This window comes from Bubalus bubalis, chromosome 19 (assembly GCF_019923935.1).
Source record: "Bubalus bubalis isolate 160015118507 breed Murrah chromosome 19, NDDB_SH_1, whole genome shotgun sequence".
NCBI lineage: Eukaryota > Metazoa > Chordata > Mammalia > Artiodactyla > Bovidae > Bubalus > Bubalus bubalis.
The window spans coordinates 24,370,908-24,392,638 of NC_059175.1; the positions used below are offsets into that span (position 1 = coordinate 24,370,908).

At 45.7% G+C, this 21,731-nt stretch overlaps 1 protein-coding gene across 1 annotated transcript in view; it reads right to left on the minus strand.

Annotated features, from left to right (window-relative positions):
• SNX18 (sorting nexin 18) overlaps window positions 1-11,653 on the minus strand; it is a 29,255-nt gene extending 17,602 nt beyond the window's left edge. The window contains exon 1 of the mRNA XM_006074169.4: window positions 9,797-11,653. Coding sequence (XP_006074231.1) covers window positions 9,797-11,423 — 1,627 coding nt within the window. The 5' untranslated portion in view covers window positions 11,424-11,653. The remainder of the gene's footprint in view (window positions 1-9,796) is intronic.
• Between the last annotated feature and the right edge of the window lie 10,078 nt (window positions 11,654-21,731).

The following is a 21,731-nucleotide window of genomic DNA, read 5'->3' on the forward strand; positions in this document are numbered from 1 at the left end:
ATTTTCAAACTTCCTCTCCTCCTCCCCACTCCAATGAATTTTGGAAAGTCATTTTGTAGATACTTAAGTCTAAGATTTAAACTGCTCACATGTTCATGACTTCACCCATAAAACACATCCAAATCCTATCTTTATTTCCTGTACACTTTTAAATCCTGTTATCCATCATCACATAAATAGAAAAACAAAAACATTCTATAAATTACAGAAGAAATCTATTTCAAAATTAATCAAGAAGTACTTTGGAGTGCCTACTTCATTAATTCAATAAGCATTCATTAAGTACTTACTATGCATGTATGAAATAGTGGAACTTTATACTTGAGGAACGTAAAAACACGATCCCTGCACACTAACCAAGCAACATACAGTCTCTGGCACACCAGTCAGCATTCTATCAGCAAAGACGACTTAGAAAAGGGCTGGGATACTCCAAGGACAGGAACTTGACCTGGGGCTTGACTGTGAATGTGCCAGGTAGGGGAGATGTGGAACAGAATGCAGGAGCCTGTCTACCCTCAAGGCTTACACTCAAGTCCTAATAGCCCATCCCCACCCCTGTGTCACTCACAGCCTTTCTCATCTCAGTTGATGGAAACTCCATTCTTAGCATTGATGAAGCCCAAACCAGACTCACTCTAACATCTCCTCTTCCTCTCAGGTGCCACATCCGTTCCTTTAGGAAAACCTGCTGATTCTATCTTTAAAATAAATCTAGAGTGAAACCTCACTGTCTCATCATCTCTCAGCCACATTATCAGATTTACTGGCCCCTAGCTACATCTATGGGGTCACACAGAGTCGGACACAACTGAAGTGACTTAGCAGCAGCAGCAGCTCCTACTTTTGACCTCCCCACCATGCCTCATCCCTGCCCATTCTCTTCTCAGCACAGCAAGTGGAGTAAGTCTGTTAAAAGGTCTACTGGTATATCACTCCTTCCCTCAAAACCTGCAATGGCTCCCGTCAAACTAGGGCTTTCACTCCAAATCCTGACAATGACCTACAAAGCCCTGTAAGTCGAACCTTCTGGGACCTCACCTCCTACTCAGACTCACTTAGCACCCATCACCTGGTCTCCCTGCCGCTCCTCAGCAGGCCCTGCACACACCCACACTAGCACATTTACTCCAGCTGTATCTCCTGCCTGAAGAACTCTCCCCCCATCCCTGTTTGGTTAACTCCCTCACCTCCTTAAATCTCATCTTCTCAATGAGGCCTCGATGATCATGCTTTTCAATACATACCTCATTCTGCCTCCTGCCTCCGCAAGTCCACTTGTTCTGTTCCACTTTTATTTTCCCCCTAACATATACCATGAGGTGGGTGACTCTCACTGTGCTCCAGAGTCAAGCTCCGGGGTCGCCTCATCAGGTCGACCAGCATCGCCCTGTGTCCCTCCGGCCGCAGAGACGAACTGACCCAGCCTTACCTGGGCCAGGCCACCGCGGTGGGAAGGGAGAGGGTCTTCTGCACCCAGAGCGCCTGTGGCTTGGCGGTCTGGTCTACTTCTGTGCCACCCTTAGGAGCGTTCATTCCCCCTTGGCCCCAAGGTCCCCCAGTGACCTGCTCTGGAGGTGGGGACAGGCCCAGACTGTGGCACTGAGGCGGGTGGTGGGCACACCTGGGTCCCGGTTGCCAGATTCTTTCTGACCGAGGTGTTTTTCCCGCTGCACTCTGGAGGTGGGGGCCGGCCTGGGTCGTGAGGGGTGACCCAGAGAGGCTGGTGTGGGTGCAGGTGCGGTTCCCCGAGAGTCCCTTGGACTGCAAGGAGATCAAACCAGTGAGTCCTAAAAGAAATCAACCGTGAATATTCCTGGAAGGACTGATGCTGAGGCTGAAACTCTAGTACTTTGGCCACCTGATGCGAAAAGACCTTCACTGGAAAAGACCTTGATGCTGAGAAAGATTGAAGGCAGGAGGAAAAGGGGATGACAGAGGACGAGATGGCTGGATGGCATCACAGACTCAACAAACTTGCTCAAATGAGTTTGAGCAAGCTTTGGGACCCACCTGGCATGCTGCAGTCCATGGGGTCGCAAAGAGTAGGACAAGACTGAGTGACTGAACTGAACACATACCAAACTTGGACACACATTTATAATTACTCAGTGTGTGTTTTTTCTTTGTGTCTCCACCCTGCTAGAATGCAAACTCTACAAGGGTGGTGATCTTTGCTTTGACTTCTGGTGCAACCGTGGCATCTTTACTAGTGTCTGATGGGCACTTAAAAATTTGTGAATAAAATCAGGTTTACCTTTCAGAGGATCCCATGAATAAACTGAATGATGTTAAGCTCCCCTCCCTGACCAGTGTCTCCCTACCTGCTAAATAACAAATAAAACTTCTTTATCAGAAAAAAAAAGTCACATCACAGTGAGAGACACAAAGTTCCAAGGAAAGGGAGAAGAAATGACATGTGGGCTAAAATTCATTCACATTGAAGTTTAACAGAGCTACAAATGCAAGATCAACAATACAAGACTGGCTCTACGTCTGAAGAGGAGACAGTACTTAGAACTCAAGGTGAACTACAGCTTGTAGGAGGGAAAACAGCCAATTACACCTTCTCTCTTTGGTGGCCCTATTAATTACACCCTCATCTGGGTCAGAGGAAGGCTGCTCCAGCCACCCAGCACACCTGGGAGCTCTCATCACAGGCTGGAGGCCAGGGGGTCATCACTTTCACATTCGCAACACCTGGCAGGGGAAGCCCTGGATGCGTGTTTGCTGATCCAAACTAAATGTGCGTGACTCTTCTTTCATGCCAACCGATAAAGGATTTTCATGCCCCTAGATTACAGAGACACATAAACAAATAGAATGCTCTTGAAACTAGCCTGAAACAAGGTCAAAATGTTCACTATATACTTTGGAATATTTTATTTTCGGTTTTTTTAATATTTTGTTTTCAATGCAGGAACGATGCTATTAAAAAAGTTAACCAACAAAACGACATCTAGGAAACCGGGAACCTCATAGTTTGAGGTGACAGAACTGAAGCTCAGAAACGCCAGCACTTGTGGAAGGACACAGTAATCTGGAGGAAGAGAGAGGCTGACAAGAGACAATTTACATAACCTCCCTAATGTGAACAACGGCAAACTGGTGACTCCAGTAACACCAATGATTATTCCTGTCACCATTTTTCCTGGTGTGCAAAACAACAGCTGCTGTAAAATACAGCACTCAACTATTGTACCCGTGACCCTATGCGGTTTTACACTTTGTCTGCAATTCTGGTGGTAAAAGGCCTCCTGAAGGGATAATAAGATCTCTGGAATTGTCTTTTAAGGGAGAGAATCTCCCATCTTAAAAGTACCTTTATACTTTGCAAAATCAATTGCTTAGTGAGCAACTATTAAGAACCGTAACATTTGGTCCTCATGATGACCTTATGAGGAAGTGTTCCCTCTGTCAGGGAGAAAACGGGGCTCACAGAGGTTAAAACAGCTGCCCAAGGATCCCCTCACATCTGGTCACCCAGATGTCAAGTTGGCCCATGGTGACCGGACTCTGCTGTGGGGCTCCAGAGTTGACTCAGCCCCCTATCAGACCCAGACCAACCCCATCTGTTCTGTGCAGCCCCGGGGACTCTCAGCACCCTGGCACACAGCTTCCCTGCCACCAGTCAAAAAACTCCGTGATGGGACTTCCTCTGCACCTCCACTGCAACAACAACAAAGACCTCTATGAGGATCAGAGTCCTGTCCGTCCCTCTTGCTAACACAAATTGAGTCTGTGCTCTGTAAACATGGGATGACAAATAGTTCAGGTCTTCTGGGCACAGTCTCTCTAAACAGAGCTAAGCATTAGTGTGCTATTTGTGTGTGTGTGTGTGGTCATCATAAATAGATAGCAAATTAAATCTAATTTGATATGAAACTTTAGTTTTAAAAAACACTTCAAGAGACAGCATATTATTTAGCCTGAAAAGAAAAGTGTCATGTTGGTAAGAGTTGTTTAGGTTCCACACGGTCTTTGAAAATTCAAAAATGACCAGATAGGAGCCTGTGCATATGACACTTCAAGAGGCCAGACAGTCCAGCTGAGCCCAAGATTCCTCAGAAGACCGTGAGTGGCAGTTCGGGTCCATGCCACCTCTGGGCTCTACAGTGACCAGCCTAACGGATCAGACTTCCTGATAGGATTCTGTAGAGGGCTTCACGGTTCAAAAAAGAAGTAGGAAAAACCAATGACAAGGTGATGTGAGTAGTGTCCCACCTAGATTGTGACCAAGACATTCAGTGGCCAGTCACACTGATGCTTTAACCAAGGGATTCAGTCATCTAAAACAAAAATCCCAAAGGCAAATTTGTCTCCACTAAGAAAATATAGATTGGGCCAAATCTTAAGGCTGGAACTGAAGTCTCCTTAAAAAATAACTAGGAGTGGATGGGAGAGGAAAAATGGTACAGTTATCAGATCAGATCAGTCGCTCAGTCGTGTCCGACTCTTTGCGACCCCATGAATTGCAGCACGCTAGGCCTCCCTGTCCATCACCAACTCCTGGAGTTCACTCAGACTCATGTCCATCGAGTTGCTGATGCCATCCAGCCATCTCATCCTCTGTCGTCCCCTTCTCCTCCTGCCCCCAATCCCTCCCAGCATCAGAGTCTTTTCCAATGAGTCAACTCTTTACATAAGGTGGCCAAAGTACTGGAGTTTCAGCTTTAGCATCATTCCTTCCAAAGAAATCCCAGGGCTGATCTCCTTCAGAATGGACTGGTTAGATCTCCTTGCAGTCCAAGGGACTCTCAAGAGTCTTCTCCAACACCACAGTTCAAAAGCATCAATTCTTTGGCGCTCAGCCTTCTTCACAGTCCAACTCTCACATCCATACATGACCACAGGAAAAACCATAGCCTTGACTAGACGAACCTTTGTTGGCAAAGTAATGTCTCTGCTTTTGAATATGCTATCTAGGTTGGTCATAACTTTCCTTCCAAGGAGTAAGCGTCTTTAATTTCATGGCTGCAGTCACCATCTGTAGTGATTTTGGAGCCCAGAAAAATAAAGTCTGACACTGTTTCCACTGTTTCCCCGGTACAGTTATAGATGAGACTAAAGCAAAAAAGGTGAATGACCTCAGTTGCTAGCCCAGACGTTTCAAAGTAAGGATGAGCTTGTAAACAGCCCGCTTAATAGACCTCTTCTCTGTATTTCTGGCACAACCATCTCAGGGCTATGTTTAGACACAGGAGAATGGGGAGCAGAGAGGGAAGGGCTTGCAGTGGCCCAGCCTCACCTCGAGTGCCCTGCCGGGACTCTGGCTGTCTTTAATTAATGTCTGGGGGACAGAAGACCAACCCTCCCTGTGCTGACAGGAAGCACAATGGTGAAATTCTACCCACAAGACTGACAGGCTCACTACTGGTGTACCATTCCTGAGGTCCTGGGGTTGTTTTTTGTTCAAAAGGAAGCTCCGTCTGGACCATTTACAGAGGGCAGTGAAGTAGACCCCGCGTGTTTAATTTACGAGCACAGAAAACAGGACTGCCTGTTTATTTGTCTGGTTCTGCATCCCCGCTTCACATACTCAGACTATACTTTACCAACCAATCACCTTTACATGATTTTATACCTTTTCTCTGGAATACAATTTCCCTTTAAGTCACTGCCTCTGGCTATCTAGTCCAGATTCATAAACAAAGATGAAACCAACATTTCTCATCATCTAACATTACAGTCTTTCCCTTTCACAGAATTCCCCAAGAGATAAGCCCAAAGCTTTTAAACCACCATCACTCGCTGCCCTCCAGATTAAGCTTCATTAAATACCAGAGATTAATCGTATCTTTGGAAACAGAATTGAATATGCTAAGAAACTGATAGTGAAATATATTCTACACACCACACCAAACTCACTAACACCGGCATTATAAAAGCATACAGCAGGCAGGGACAATGAAGAGAAGGGGATAAGAGGCTGTCATTTCAAGAAAAGAAAATCAAGAGCACAGGGTTACAAAGCTCACTGATAGACCTGTGTAGGCTGGTTATCAGCAATCAATGAACCGTCCATGAACAAAGAATTTAAGGGGCTCCTGTGACAACAAAGCAAAATATGAATAAAATTCAAGTTCTGAATTCCATCTACTGTACTTCAGACTACAGAAAACTGCCTTCTTCCTACACTGAACTCCATGAACCAAAATAGGTCTGTTTATCTAAAACTTCATCAGTAGATTAAAAAAAAAATCAGAATTCTAACATTCCCTTTTCGCTGAAGGAAACACAAGGCTCTCTTCATTTTTGCAGAAAGCACTTATGCTAAAACCATTATTAAGTGGTGGTTTTAGTACTAAGTATGGTCAGTAAACCCCAGCTGACCACACTGCAGGGTGTTTATGTTTTCCACCCTCTTTCTGGAGATGGTTCCTTATGAGCTTCAAATGTCCATCCAGAACCCAGTTGGGTTTTCTGAATGGGGCGTGAAGGCAGGCTGCAAAGCCGGTGGACTTCCTCCCTCTGCACAAGTATTACTCAATGGTTGGGTACCCGGGATGTTCTGTAGAGAAGGATCTAGCAGGACCTGTTTCCCTGCCTATTTTTTATTCCTTAAGTCCATACAGAGAGGGGATGCCAGGTGATCGAGAAAAGAAAACTATCTGGAAGTATGTGAAAAGATCATCGATTTGCCAGAGAAACCCATGACAGGATGTACAGTTAAACTCTGGCCAACAGTCCAGCTCAACACGGTCCAATGGGAACCTAGAGCAAGGAAGGAAACAGGCCTCATCTCTGTTGTCCAGTATGATAGCCGCTGGCTATAAAGCACTTGAAGTATAGCTAGTATGACTAAGGAACTGAATTTTTAAAATTTTATTGAACTGTAACTAACTTAGAGAGTTACGTGTGGCTTACAGACTCAGCATGGAAGAACTCAGGTCCAAAACTCTGGGAAAGCTGGCTGATGGCAGCGGTTTCCTGGATAAGAAAAAAGCTCCAGAGGAGCCTAATGGTCCCGTCCTCTCCCCCCAAGGACTAAGGGAGAAAAAGAACTAATTAACTCCCCTTCTTAACTGCTTCAGTAATCAAAAAGTACTTTCTAATCTTTTTCTGACTCAATTGAATGTGGGTCTCTTAATATACGATTGCGTGTGTGCTAAGTTGCTTCAGTCGTGTCTGACTCTGTGTAATCCTATGGACTGTGTAGCCTGTCAGGCTCCTCTGTCCATGGGATTCTCCAGGCAAGAATACTGGAGTGGGTTCCCAAGCTTTTCTCCAGGGTAATATATGATTAGAACATGTAAAATGTAAAAGGGATAAAACCACTTTTCTCTTACTGAAAACAACAAAGACTTAATAAAAACTTTGGGTCAAATACTTACAACAAAAGATTGCACAAACTGCTTCAAGATTTTCACTTTTTTTTTTTTTTTTTTTGACTCTTCTCTCAAAAGTCACAGTAAGGCCTACAATAGGATTATGTTTTGAGATCCTGAAGGAAAAAACAACTTGTAAACAAAATTCCCAAGTGCTGAGATGAAGATTCATCCCAACAGCAACTGTGTAGTAGGGGTGGGAGGGGGACGTTTCTTCTGCTCTATACAATCATGTGAACATCCAGAACATGTTCAAAAAGCTTCAGCCGTGCTTAAAGCTCATCTGTATTCCTAAAACGGCCAACACCAGCATCCTTGATAAATGCTGGCTGTAAACAAATGCTTTTAGCTTTATGCACTGCACGCTATAGCTTTAAATGGCAGTACATTCTAAAGACATGTTATCCAGGGACACACGCTCCCTGTACATCACACACCAAGGCTACAGCAGAAACAAACCATGTTGAATATCAACTGATGTTCTTTCTGAAGTTCCTGAAGATTATGTTTAGGGCCCTTGAATTGTTTAAACAATGTAAAAATGGTACTGTTTTTAATGAAGGAAATTTCTCAAATTCCAATAGGAGGTGATTTTAGTTCTAGTGTTAAAAAATAGACTTTATAGCAAACATCAAGTATTTTCTAATCACTTCGACAGCAGAGCCACTCAACAAGGCTGAGTGTGTGGACAGTAAAACCACTGAATGAACTGATGCTGCCCTGTAGTAGCAAGCCACCTGAGTGTGACTGCAGGCGTCTGTACCTGGCTCCACCCTTTCAACTGTTTACCAACCATCTGCATAAACTCACAGAAACATGTAAAAAGGCACCCAGCACTGGATCCAGAATGATGTAACACAGTGGAATTTAAATGTTAGACCCTGCATTAAAGGCTCAAAGAGTCAGCTGCACCAGCACCAACTAAAATATCAAGAATCCATAGCAATTTATGCAAAAAAGGGGGGTCACAGGGAACAAAGATGCAGGTTCAATGCAGGTCAATAGTGATATGGCTGCCCAAACAGCTAATTTAACCTTATACTGCACTTACAAGATGTAAATTGTCAAAACAAGTTACTCTTCTCCACTGAAACTAGTATTGCAGAAATTTGGGGCAGTGCATTTTAGCAGGGACTACACCAGCATCAGCACGTTTGCCGGACCCCCCTCTGGAGAGTTAGAAGCCTGTCACCTACTCGGAAGAGGCAGGAGTGCAGCAGAGGGAAAGGAAGCTGCTTTTCCAAAAGGTCTGATGGGCTGACATGACGAGGAGGAAACTTACTTTGTGTGTTTCCAGGGAACAGAAAGAGAATCAAGAGAGGCAAACTTCAGCTTAATACCAGGAAGAACAGGTTAAAGATCTGGGCTGTTTGTAAATGAGCTGTCCCACCTGAAAGGGCAGCAAGCGGCTCATTACCCATGGCCAGAGGCACTGGCCCAAGGAGTTTTCCACCCCCTCAGGAAGGTGGTTAGTGACGTCCTCTTCCCCTCCCCCACACTGAACCGAAGACCTTCTCAGCAAGGCTGCCTCCCCACTCCAACCCCTCCCCATTCTCCCTCTCTCCAGGCAGGCTATCAGAATGCAAGCCAGCGAGTAATGTTAAGGCAGGAATTACTGCTCTAATTCTGCTCTAATTTATTTTCTAAGAAAACAATCTGCAAACTTCAGTCTTCAGGGACACTAACGACGACTAAATAAAACAAGCTCTGAGAGTTGGGCAGCTAACTCGCTGAGATACCAGAAACTCTGCTCTCAGACACAATACTCAGATCCTATACATTCTACATCTTAATTTCAGTCGGTTAGTAGACACCAAATTCAAAATGACCAAGCTTAAAGACAGTAATTTTCTTAAAACTTCCTGAAATTTGGCTGAGTGTTTTACCTTATTTTACAAAGGTCGCAAGCAAGAAGCCTGTGCAGGAAATTCCTATGCCGCCCCATTTAAGTAGTACCTACAGAGAACTGACCCTAATTTCTCTACCAGTGCAGGGGCTGAGACGAGCAGAGGGGCGAAAGCAGGACTTACCTTTATCTGCAGATACCCACTCCTGCCCCTGATTTCCACACTTCCCGAAACCCACGGCTAAGTGACACTGCCAGTGTTCAAATGGATGCCTAACATGGCTTGGGTCCCCTTCTGATTCTACCCTAGACACAAGATGACCGATCCCAGAAGCTCATTACCCAACTATTCAAACTCTAAAATGACAGCACTGTCTTCAAAAGTGCTCTCTCAACCTCCTCTGAAGAGTGTACCCGCAGTCTGTCTGGAAATATTTTAAGGAGGAAGCTACCAGCCCACCATCCGCCCTACCCTTGGGGCACCGCCTGGCCGCCCACATTCCTGCCAGGATCCCGACCTGTGGGATATTAATCTGAAACAGACAATGGGACTTCTGTCAAAGTGACCCTCTCAGCCTGAACAACACATCCCACACCGTCCGCTCTTAAGGCCAGGCTTTACCTTTCTGGACGTGGATGATGTCGGGGAAGTTGGCCAGGTGGCCCTGATACAACGCCAACAGGTCCATGACCGGGTCCAGGTCTTGCCTGGGCTGCTCGGCGAAGAGCTCGCCGATGGCATCGTAGGCATCTCCGGTGAAGGCGATGGCCTGGTTCAGGCCGACCGAGAAGGCCTGCTGGTCCAGCTCAAAGGCCTGGCTGAGGCCGCGGAAGGACTGCCCCACCCTCTGGTACTCCTTCTTGAAGCCGGTCACCTGCTTGCGCGCGAACTCGTTGGCTGTGTGGTTGAGCTGCAGCGCGCTGTCGTCCATCTTCTTGGTGAAGCACTTGAAGCCTTCGATCTTGCTCTCCACCTCCTGCAGGTCGAGGGCGGCGGCGGGGGGTGTGCTCAGGGTCAGGAAGAAGTTGGCGCCCACCATCTCATCCTTCTCGGCCTTCCTCTTACCCTGCTTCCAGGCCTTCTCGTCGGTGCTGCTGGGGCAGGTCAGGAAGTGCTGGAAGACGTCGCACTGTGCCAGCACCGGGTGGCTGGCCATGTGGTTCATCCACCAGATGAGGCCCTTTCTGCGCTTGGAGATGAAGTCCTCCTCGAAGCGGCCGGTGGCCTGCTTCTCGGGCAGGTGGGGCACCGAGATGACCGGGAACTTCTCGGCCAGGCGCGCATACAGCCAGTCGAAGTGCTTGTAGCGCCGGTGCACCGGCACCTGCGTGTGCGTGGGCACCAGCTTGTACGAGATGTAGCTCTTCATGCCCTTGAACTTGGTCTGCTTGGTGGGGTCGTCGATGGTGCACTGGAAGGGATAGGGGTTCTCCTGCCACTCGGGGCCATAGGGGCCCAGCACCACGCACAGCTTGTCCCCATCCTTCACGAAGCCCGATGCCTCACCCAGCACGAAAGCCTCCCCGCCCGACTTGACGAAGGTGGAGAAGCGGTTGAGGTTACGGCTCACGGTGGCCGAGCTCTTGGCCCCCGACGGGTGGTGCTGCGGGGGCGCAGAGCCGCTGCGGGAGCCCAGCGACAAGTCGGAGCGCGTGGACAGGCGGTAGCGGCCAGCAGCGCCGACGCCCCCAGACGACGAGCCGTCGAGGTCCGGGTAAGCGCCGCTCCCCAGTGCGCCCGGCTCGTCAGCCACGGTGGAGCTGTCGTCCCACTCATCATCCCAGTCATCGTCGCTGCCCTGGCTGGCCTGGTAGCCGCCGCCGCCGTAGAGCTGCTGCGGCGACGGCTGCAGGGCGCTCCCGCCGTACGAGAAGCCCGCGCCCGGCGGCTGGAAGGTGCTCACCGGCGGCGCCTGCTGCGGTTGCAGCAGGGGCTGGAAGGCGTCGGGCGGCGGCTTGAAAGAAGTGGGCGGCGCGGCAGGCAGGGGTTCGAAGCCCCCGGGTGGCACGTTGGCGTAGCGGGCCGGGGCGCCCGGGCCGCCGTCGCCCGCCGGGCCGGGCTCGGGGGCGCGGATCACCTGCACGTAAGAGGCCGGGAAGAGGCCGCGGTCTCCGCGGCTGTTGATCCCCTCGAGCCAGCCCTCGATGTCCTGTTCGCTGCACAGGCTCAGCACCTCGTGCTCCCGCAGTGAGATCTCGCCCGGGTTCTCCGACCTGAAGTCGTAGAGCGCCCGGGCGCGCAGCGCCATGGTCCCGGCACCCCGATGGGCTGCCCCCCGACCTCCGGCGCCCTGAGCCTGGCGCCCGCCCGAGGGGCCTGCGGTGGTGCCCGCGCCCTAGCGCGCGGAGAGTAGCCCGGAAGGCAGTACACACTCCTGGGCCCCCACCCGCTGGTCGCGCCCTCCGCGCCGCTCCGCTTGCAGCGCAGACTGCCGAGCTGGGCCGCCGCCGCCACCGGTCGGGGGCGGGGCCCGCGGCCTCCCACGTCCCCAGCTGCGCTAATCCAAGGCCGAGAGCCTCGCGCCAGGCGAGAGCAACCGATGGCCGAGCCGCCGCGCACACCCCCAGGTTCGACTCTATGGCCGCCACTGCCCCCTTGTGGCCAGTGCCGTTCAGTGAGGCGCAGGGGCGAGAGCTTGAGGGTGAAGATTTCTTTTCAGAAGTGAACTGAGATTTTTCTTTTTTAGGCTTTTAAGTTGAAAAAAAAAAAGTATCCTTGAAAGTAGGTTAATATTTTCATTGCTGATTAACGTTCCCACTCTGAGCGCTCAGTGAATACTCGTACAATGATATAAACCCACGCGTCTGTTGAAGGAGTTTCAATGAATGTTAGCTATTGCGCTAAGAAAAACGCGATGCGGGGAGGGGCGCTGTAAACTGAAGGAGAAGCTCCCTAACATCTACCCACTGGAGGTTTTTGGTCAAAAAAGAGAGGAGCGTGACAAGAGCAAAGTAAGGAAGGCGCTGCGTTTCACCAATTAAGAGGCTAAGGGTGGTGCGGCGGAGGGAGGCATTGGAGAGTTTACACTAAAATAAATGTGCTGAGAGAGCTTGCGTTTTGCCTGTGTCCCTTCCCCTTCCTAAAACGCTTGAATGAGAGTTTAAGCTTCCGCCCCAGGCTACTGGGGTCGATCTGTCTTCTGATAATCCCTGCCTGTATGACCTTGAGCAAGTCACTTTTTGTACTCCGGAATTTGTTGTGGGGATTTGATAATCGTGGAATCCCTATTTACAGATGAGGAAAATGAAACAGAGAGCTAGCATTATAGGTGGGAAGCACAGTTTAAGTGTTTGCTGCCGCTGTTGCTGCTGCTGTTGCTATTTTGAAAAGCAAAAACCTCGTCCTCCTTCATAAGAAAGAAACAAAAGAAAGCGAAGTCACTCAGTCTTTACGACCCCATGGACTGTAGACCACCACGCTCCTCCATCCATGGAATTTTCTAGGCAAGAATACTGGAGTGGGTGGCCATTTCCTTCTCCAGGGGATCTTCCCGACCCCAGGGATCAAACAACAGGTCTCCCGCATTGCAGGCAGACACTTTACCGTCTGAGCCACCAGGATGCTAAATTGCTTCAGTCGTGTCAGACTCTTAGCGACCCTATGGACTGTAGCCCACCAGCCTCCTCTGTCCATGGGATTCTCCAGGCAAGAATACTGGAGTGGGTTGCCGTTTCCTTCTCCATCATAAACAGAATAGGGGTCCTAAAATTACAGTCCCCGGATATGTGCTGGAGGAAGGGTACCAGTGCTCAGACCCCTGCTCCTAGTCTGGACTCAGTGACCACCCCTCTCCATTCATTTGTCTCACTATGTTTATATTACTTTTAAGGTAAGTAGATAAAATCACTTCCTGAAGTTTTAATCAACTCCAATCTCCTAGAGTTGCCTTATTTCACATCTTCTTTTCTTTCAGAGTATAATTTGCCTAAAGCTTTTTCTTCTCAGAATCCCCTCTTATTAAGTCTAGCCTAATTATTCCTTTGAAGACACCTCTAATTGGTTGTTAGCATTCATATGTCATTAATTTCATCCTGTCTTCCGACCCTTTTCAAGCAAATCTGGGAAACAAGCCAGAAGAGTATACAATCATTATAAGAGCTGTGGAATTCTAAGCTTCCTGCACAAAACCACCAACCCAGTATACCAGAGTTACTCCCACAGTATTTATCCCTAATACAAACCCTTATTTCAGTTCAGTAAGCAACTTCTGAATTACACCACTTGTAGCTGAAAATTCTGGGTTAGGACGGTTCTCACAGCAGGTAACAGAGGTCACTGAATTTTGATGTCAGCAATTGATGTGGTCAGAATCATGACGTCAACATGTATGAAACATCGAGAATACAATTTATTTTACTGATTAGCTCCTGAGAAGCTAGTCCAAAATACTTAAGTTAAATATATTCCGTTTCACCTTTACTATTCATCTGGTAGTTAACCTTTTAGATTAAAGAGTTATTAAAGTAGCATGAAACTTGCAATGCTTTGGGATTTCAAATAGGAAGGAAAACTGAAAATCTGTTTCAGGTGTGAATGTTGCTGAAATTTGAGGGGATGGCATTTATAGACAGGTTGGGCTTCTCTGTAGAGTCATGGCTGGGGAACTGCTGGATTCCAGAGGTTGTTTGCAGAATCAGTGTAGGAGCAAATGTTTAGGGGTCATGAATGACAGGGACATGGTTCCTAGCTCCATGGCACCTTAATAGCAGGAAAGACACCACCCCTTAAAGGCTGTGGATAGCTAGAAAATATACTCAAGTATTAAAAACTTATAAATGTTCACTCAAGGAAGTAGATACAGTAGTACATTGTAAAGAGATTTCTCTAGAAAATGAAGCATATTATTCATAACTAAATTTACAGAATCATCATTATAACCATCAACTATTTCCATCTCATTATGCTTTTCTAAAAACAAGTCACTAGGGAATACTAAATGGCTCCAAACAACGACATTTTCACACTTCTTTCCTTGGCCAAAGAGGCCTTAGGTGGCTGGGCTCCTGCCCCTCTTTCTATCCCTCTCTTCCACTGGAGAGAAACCACAGTGGTTTCTTTGCTATTTCTGGAACAAGAAAAGCATGCCTTGCCTTTTTTTTTTTTTTAGTAGACTTTGTTTTTTAAGAGCAGTAGTAGGTTCATAGCAAAACTGAGCAGAAAGTAAAGAGATTTTTCCATATACAGCCTGCCCCTCTACTACCACCCCCATACACAGCCTCCCCATGGACACATCCATCACCCAAAGTCCAGAGCTTCTGTTAGGATTCACTCGGTGTTGTACATTCTATGGGTTTGGACAAATGTATAATGACATGTATCCACCATTACGTTCATATAGAATACTTCCACTGCCCCAAGACTCCTCTGTGTTCTGCCTGCTAATCCCTTCCCTCTTCCCTCCCTCCTAATCCTTGGTAAACACTGATATCTCTTCTGCTCCAAAGTTTTGCCTGTTCCAGTGTGTCATATAGTGGGAAACATATTATGGAGCCTTTTCAGATTGGCTTCTTTCATTCAGTAATATGCATTTAAGATTCCTCTGTGTCTTTTCATAGCTTGGTAGCTCATTTCTTTTTAGCACTGAATAATATTTCATTGCCCAGGTATGCCACAGTTTATCCACTTACCTACTGAAGGGCATCTTGGCTGCTTCCCAGTTTTGCCAATTATGAATAAAGCTGCTGTAAATATCTCTGTGCAGGTTTTTATGTGGCTGTAAGTTAGCAACTCCTTTGGGTGAATATCAAGTAATGCGATTACTGAAGTATGTTTAATTTTGTAAGAAAATGCCAATGGTCTTCTGCAGTGACTATACAACTTTGCATTCCCACCAGCAATTAATGAGAGTCCCTGTTACTGCAAATCCTCACTATCATTTGGTGTTATCAGTGTTCTGGATTTTGGCCCTTCTAAGCAAAATCAATACCCAGTTCTGGATGTGACTGGTGAAAGAAGCAAGGTCTGATGCTGTAAAGAGCAATATTGCATAGGAACCTGGAATGTTAGGTCCATGAATCAAGGCAAATTGGAAGTGGTCAAACAGGAGATGGCAAGAGTGAACATTGACATTCTAGGAATCAGGGAACTAAAATGGACTGGAATGGGTGAATTTAACTGAGATGACCATTATATCTACTACTGCGGGCAGGAATCCCTCAGAAGAAATGGAGTAGCCATCATGGTCAACAAAAGAGTCCGAAATGCAGTACTTGGATGCAATCTCAAAAACGACAGAATGACCCCTGTTCGTTTCCAAGGCAAACCATTCAATATCACAGTAATCCAAGTCTATGCCCCAACCAGTAATGCTGAAGAAGCTGAAGTTGAACGATTCTATGAAGACCTACAAGACCTTTTAGAACTAACACCCAAAAAAGATGTCCTTTTCATTATAGAGGACTGGAATGCAAAAGTAGGAAGTCAAGAAACAGCTGGAATAACAGGCAAATTTGGCCTTGGAATACGGAATGAAGCAGGGCAAAGACTGATAGAGTTTTGCCAAGAAAATGCACTGGTCATAACAAACACCCTCTTCCAATAACACAAGAGAAGACTCTACACATGGACATCACCAGATGGTCAACACCGAAATCAGATTGATTATATTCTTTGCAGCCAAAGATGGAGAAGCTCTATACAGTCAGCAAAAACAAGACTGGGAGGTGACTGTGGCTCAGATCATGAACTCCTTATTGCCAAATTCAGACTGAAATTGAAGAAAGTAGGGAAAACCACTAGACCATTAAGGTATGATGTAAATCAAATCCCTTATGATTATACAGTGGAAGTGAGAAATAGATTTAAGGGACTACATCTGATAGATAGAGTGCCTGATGAACTATGGAATGAGGTTCGTGACATTGTTCAGGAGACAGGGATCAAGACTATCCCCACAGAAAAGAAATGCAAAAAAGCAAAATGGCTGTCTGAGGAGGCCTTACAAATAGCTGTGAAAAGAAGAGAAGTGAAAAGCAAAGGAGCAAAGGAAAGATATAAGCATCTGAATGCAGAGTTCCAAAGAATAGCAAGAAGAGATAAGAAAGCCTTCCTCAGCAATCAATGCAAAGAAATAGAGGAAAACAACAGAATGGGAAAGACTAGAGCTCTCTTCAAGAAAATTAGAGATACCAAGGGAACATTTCATGCAAAGATGGGCTCGATAAAGGACAGACATGGTATGGACCCAACAGAAGCAGAAGATATCAAGAAGAGGTGGCAAGAATACACAGAAGAACTGTACAAAAAAGATCTTCACAACCCAGATTATCTAGGTCTGGCTCTGACCTAGAGCCAGACATCCTGGAATGTGAAGTCAAGTGGGCCTTAGAAAGCATCACTACGAACAAAGCTAGTGGAGGTGATGGAATTCCAGTTGAGCTATTTCAAGTCCTGAAAGATGATGCTGTGAAAGTGCTTCACTCAATATGCCAGCAAATTTGGAAAATTCAGCAGTGGCCACAGGACTGGAAAAGGTCAGTTTTCATTCCAATCCCAAAGAAAGGCAATGCCAAAGAATGCTCAAACTACTGCACAATTGCCCTCATCTCACAAGCTAGTAAAGTAGTGCTCAAAATTCTCCAAGCTAGGCTTCAGCAATACATGAACCGTGAACTTCCTGATGTTCAAGCTGCTTGTAGAAAAGGCAGAGGAACCAGAGATCAAATTGCCAACATCCGCTGCATCATGGAAAGAGCAAGAGAGTTCCCGAAAAACATCTATTTCTGCTTTCTTGACTATGCCAAAGCCTTTGACTGTGTGGATCACAATCAACTGTAGAAAATTCTGAAAGAGATGAGAATACCAGACCACCTGATCTGCCTCTTGAGAAATTTGTATGCAAGTCAGGAAGCAACAGTTAGAACTGGACATGGAACAACAAACTGGTTCCAAATAGGAAAAGGAGTACATCAAGGCTGTATATTGTCACCCTGCTTATTTAACTTATATGCAGAGTACATCATGAGAAACACTGGGCTGGAAGAAGCACAAGCTGGAAGCAAGATTACCCGGAGAACTATCAATAACCTCAGATATGCAGAAGACACCACCCTTATGACAGAAAGTGAAGAGGAACTAAAAAGCCTCTTGATGAAAGTGAAAAGGGAGAGTGAAAACTTTGGCTTAAAGCTCAACATTCAGAAAATGAAGATTATGGCATCTGATCCCATCACTTCATGGGAAATAGATGGGGAAACAGTGGAAACAGTGTCAGACTTTATTTTTCTGGGCTCCAAAATCACTGCAGATGGTGATTGCAGCCATGAAATTAAAAGATGCTTACTCCTTGGAAGGAAAGTTATGACCAACCTAGATAGCATATTCAAAAGCAGAGACATAACTTTGCCAACAAAGTTCTGTCTAGTCAAGGCTATGGTTTTTCCTGTGGTCATGTATGGATGTGAGAGTTGGACTGTGAAGATAGCTGAGCACCGAAGAATTGATGCTTTTGAACTGTGGTGTTGGAGAAGACTCTTGAGAGTCTCTTGGACTGCAAGGAGATCCAACCAGTCCATTCTAAAGGAGATCAGTCCTGGGTGTTCTTTGGAAGGACTGATGCTAAAGCTGAAACTCCAATACTTTGGCCACCTCATGCGAAGAGTTGACTCATTGGAAAAGACTCTGATGCTGGGAGGGATTGGGGGCAGGAGGAGAAGGGGACGACAGAGGATGAGATGGCTGGATAGCATCACCAACTCAATGGACATGAGTTTGGGTGAACTCCGGGAGTTGGTGATGGACAGGGACGCCTGGCGTGCTGCAATTCATGGGGTCGCAAAGAGTCGGACACGACTGAGCGACTGAACTGAGCTGAATAAGCTTGTAGTGGTATGCCACTGTTGTTTTAATTTGCACTGCCCTGATAACATATGATGTGGAGCATCTTTGATGCACTTATTTGCCATCTGTATATCTTCTTCAGTGAGGTGTCTCTTAAGGTCTTCGGCCCATTATTATTTTTTTTTTTTTTAACAGCTTTGCCAGTTTCTTTATTATTTTTTTTAATTTTATTTTTTAACTTTACAATATTGTATTGGTTTTGCCATATATCAAAATGAATCCACCACAGGTATACATGTGTTCCCCATCCCAAACCCTCCTCCCTCCTCCCTCCCCATACCATCCTTCTGGGTCGTCCCAGTGCACCAGCCCCAAGCATCCAGTATCACGCATCGAACCAGGACTGGCGACTCGTTTCATATATGATATTATACATGTTTCAATGCCATTCTCCCAAATCATCCCACCCTCTCCCTCTCCCACAGAGTCCAAAAGACTGTTCTATACATTGGCCCATTTTTAAATTGGGTTACCTTTCATTTTTTATTTTGAAGAATCTTTTGAATATTTTGGATAATAGTCCTTTATCAACTGTGTCTTTTGCAACTATTTCTCCCAATCTGTGGCTTGTCTTCTCATTTTCTTGATGTAATCTTTCACAGAGCAGAAGTTTTTTATTTTAATGAAGTCCAACTTATCAATTATTTTTTTTTTAAGGATAGCACCTTTGAAGTTATATCTGAAAAGTCATTGTCATACCCAAGGTCACCTAGGTTTTCTCCTATGTTCTTTTCTAGGATTTTTATCATTTTGCATTTTGTACATTTAGGTTTCTGATACATTTGAGTTAATTTTTGTGAAGGGTATAGGATTTGTGTCTAGATTCATTTTTTTTGCATGTGGCTGTCCAGTTGTTCCAGAACTATTTATTGAAAAACCTATCTTTGCTCTTTTGTCAAAGGTCAGTTGACTCTATTTATGAGTCTGTTACTGGGCTCTCTGTTTCACTGATTTGTCTGTTTTGTCTTTCACCAATACTACACTTTACTGATTACTCCAGCTTTAGAGTAAGGTTTGAAGTTGAGTAGTTTCAGCAGTCTTAACTTTTGTTCTTCTCCTTCAACTTTGTGTTGGCTATACTAGGTTTTATACCTCTCTGTATAAACTTGAGAATCAGTTAGTGGATATCTACAAAATAACTTGCTGGGATTTTGATTGGAATTGCATCGGATCTATAGATCAAGTTGGGAAGAATTGACATCTTGGCAATATTCAGTATTCCTATTCATGAACATGGAATATCTCTCCACTTGTGTAATTGTTCTTTCATTTCTTTCCTCAGTTTTTGTAGTTTCTCCATGTACATCTTGTACATGTTTTGTTATATGTATGCCTAAGTAGTTCACTTTGAGAAGGTACTAGTATAAGTGGCATTGTGCTTTTAATTTTATCTCCACTTGTTCTTTGCTGGTGTGTATAGGATAACAGTTGGCTTTTGTATATTATTCTTGCATCTTGCAACCTTGCTATAATGTATTATGGATTTCATGGTGGGGTGGAATTTGTTGTTGATTCCACTGGATTTTTCTGCATAAATAATCATATCCTCTGCAAACAGTTTTATTTCTTCCTTTCCAAACTGTATAACTTTTCCTGTTCTTCATTGCCTTAGCTAGGACTTCCAGTATGATGTTGGAAAGCATGAGAAGAGGAAAGATGGGGACAAGTTGTGCATGGTGCTCGGCCCCTGTGGCCCCAAGTGGCAGGAAGAACCCCTCCCCCTTCCAGTGCATCATCAATAGCCCCACCTAGCAGACCAAGTTCAAGGGCATGAAGAGCTTCATCTCCTACAGGCTGTACCCATGCACCCTTTCCTCAGTCATGTGCAATCTACTGTAAGTCCATCAAAGGCGTTCTTCATTTCTTTACAGTGTTTTTGAGCTCTAGCATTTCTTTTAGTTCCTCGAATTTCCACTTCTCTGCTTGCACTGCCCATCAGTACTTGTATTCATCAGAGCCCTTAGCTTTTTCATCATAGTTGTTTTAATTTCCCAATCTGATCATTCCAACATCCTGGCCATATATGAATCTGGTTCTAATGCTTGATCTTTCTCTATTCCAACTGTATTTTTGCCTTTTAGTATGCCTTGTAATATTTTCTTGCTTGCCAGGCATGATGTATTGGCCTTTAGTGATATATAGTAAGATGTAGGGGGCTGGGAAACATTTTAGTCTATGATTAGGTCCCAAGCTTTTGGTGAGGTTGTGTCTCTGGATTGTGAACTTCACATGTGCTTCTCTTAGGTGAGGCTAGATGGCTAGAGGGTGCTGGAATTGGGCACTTCCCTGCCCCCAGATCAGCTGGGCTCCATTAAAGCCCAAGCAGCTTAGGCTCTGGTGAAAGTTTCTCCTGAGGGAAGTTCTTGTTAAGAAGAACAGAATGCTCTGGAATAGTTCAAAATGGTTCCTTTTTCCCTGCCAGAACATCTCTCTGACATTCACTGTGAGCATGTGGTAGAGATCTAAGAAGTAAAACTCATAGATGTGTGGGATGCCCTGATGACTGGGTCTCCCTGGGGTTTGTGACTCTCAGAGTTGTCCACACTAAGCCTCCAGCAATTCCTGAATTACAGTTCAGATTTTCCTATCCAGCCCTGGTTCCTGCAGAGGTTTCTACTCTAGGAAGTTGTGATTCTCTATATTCTCCCATGGGTCTCTGCAATTTGGGGAGTTTGCCCTGTGACCCCACTTTTCTTACAGATCTAAGAACGGTGGTTGATTTCCCACTTTGCTGAGCTTTACTCTCTTTGCTGTTTTCTCTGTCTAGATTCCTCTTTCCCCAGAGGGCCACCATACTGCACCTTCACTTCATTCCAAATCAACATGAATCTTCCATTGTTCCTTTCTTCTCCTGCCTTGGAGAACCTGTAAGTAAGAGGCAGGGAGCTTGGGCCCCTGAGTCACTAACTGCAACTGGATTTTGTGAGAGAAAAAAAACCTTAGTTGGGTAAGCTAGTGACATTGCATGGGTTTGTTTATTGAGGCAGCTGTCTTCAGTTACTCTGACAAATACCACCTCCCCTTTCCCCATCTCCTTCTTTCATCCTGTGCTACTTTTCATCATAGCACTCACTACCTAATATAAACACATTAATATAGTCACGGCAGCAAGTTTGTTTGGAGGTACTAAGAATACAGCAATGAACAAAACAGTCATGGTAGGAAACCCACAAATATTTGTTCAGTGTACAAATGAGGGGATGTCCACTTCTTATCTCCCTGGAGGTCAGCTCTTCTCAGTAGCTCTTCCTGTGTCTGGCTCTATTTTCCTGTGCCTCTCAACTGCCAGCAGAAACTAAATGTTTCTAAGGACAGCTAAATGTATTTATGGACTTCCTCAGTGGCTCAGTGGTAAAGAATCTGCCTGCAGTGCAGAAGATGCACGTTTGATCCCTGGGTTAGGAAGATCCCCTGGAGGTGGGCATGGAATGCACTCCAGTGTTCTTGCTGGGAAAATCCCATGGACAAAGGAGTAGGTGGGCTACGATCCATGGGATCACAAAGATTCAAGCACAGCTGAAGCAACTGAACACACACACTCACACACATAAATACATGCATGTGCTAAGTTGCTTCAGTCGTGTCCGACTCTTTGCAACCCTATGGACTGTAGCTCACCAGGCTCCTTTGTCCATGGTGTTTTCCAGGCAAGAATACTGGAGTGGCTTGCTTGACCTCTTCCAGGAATTCTTCCCAACCCAGGGATGGGACCAGCGTC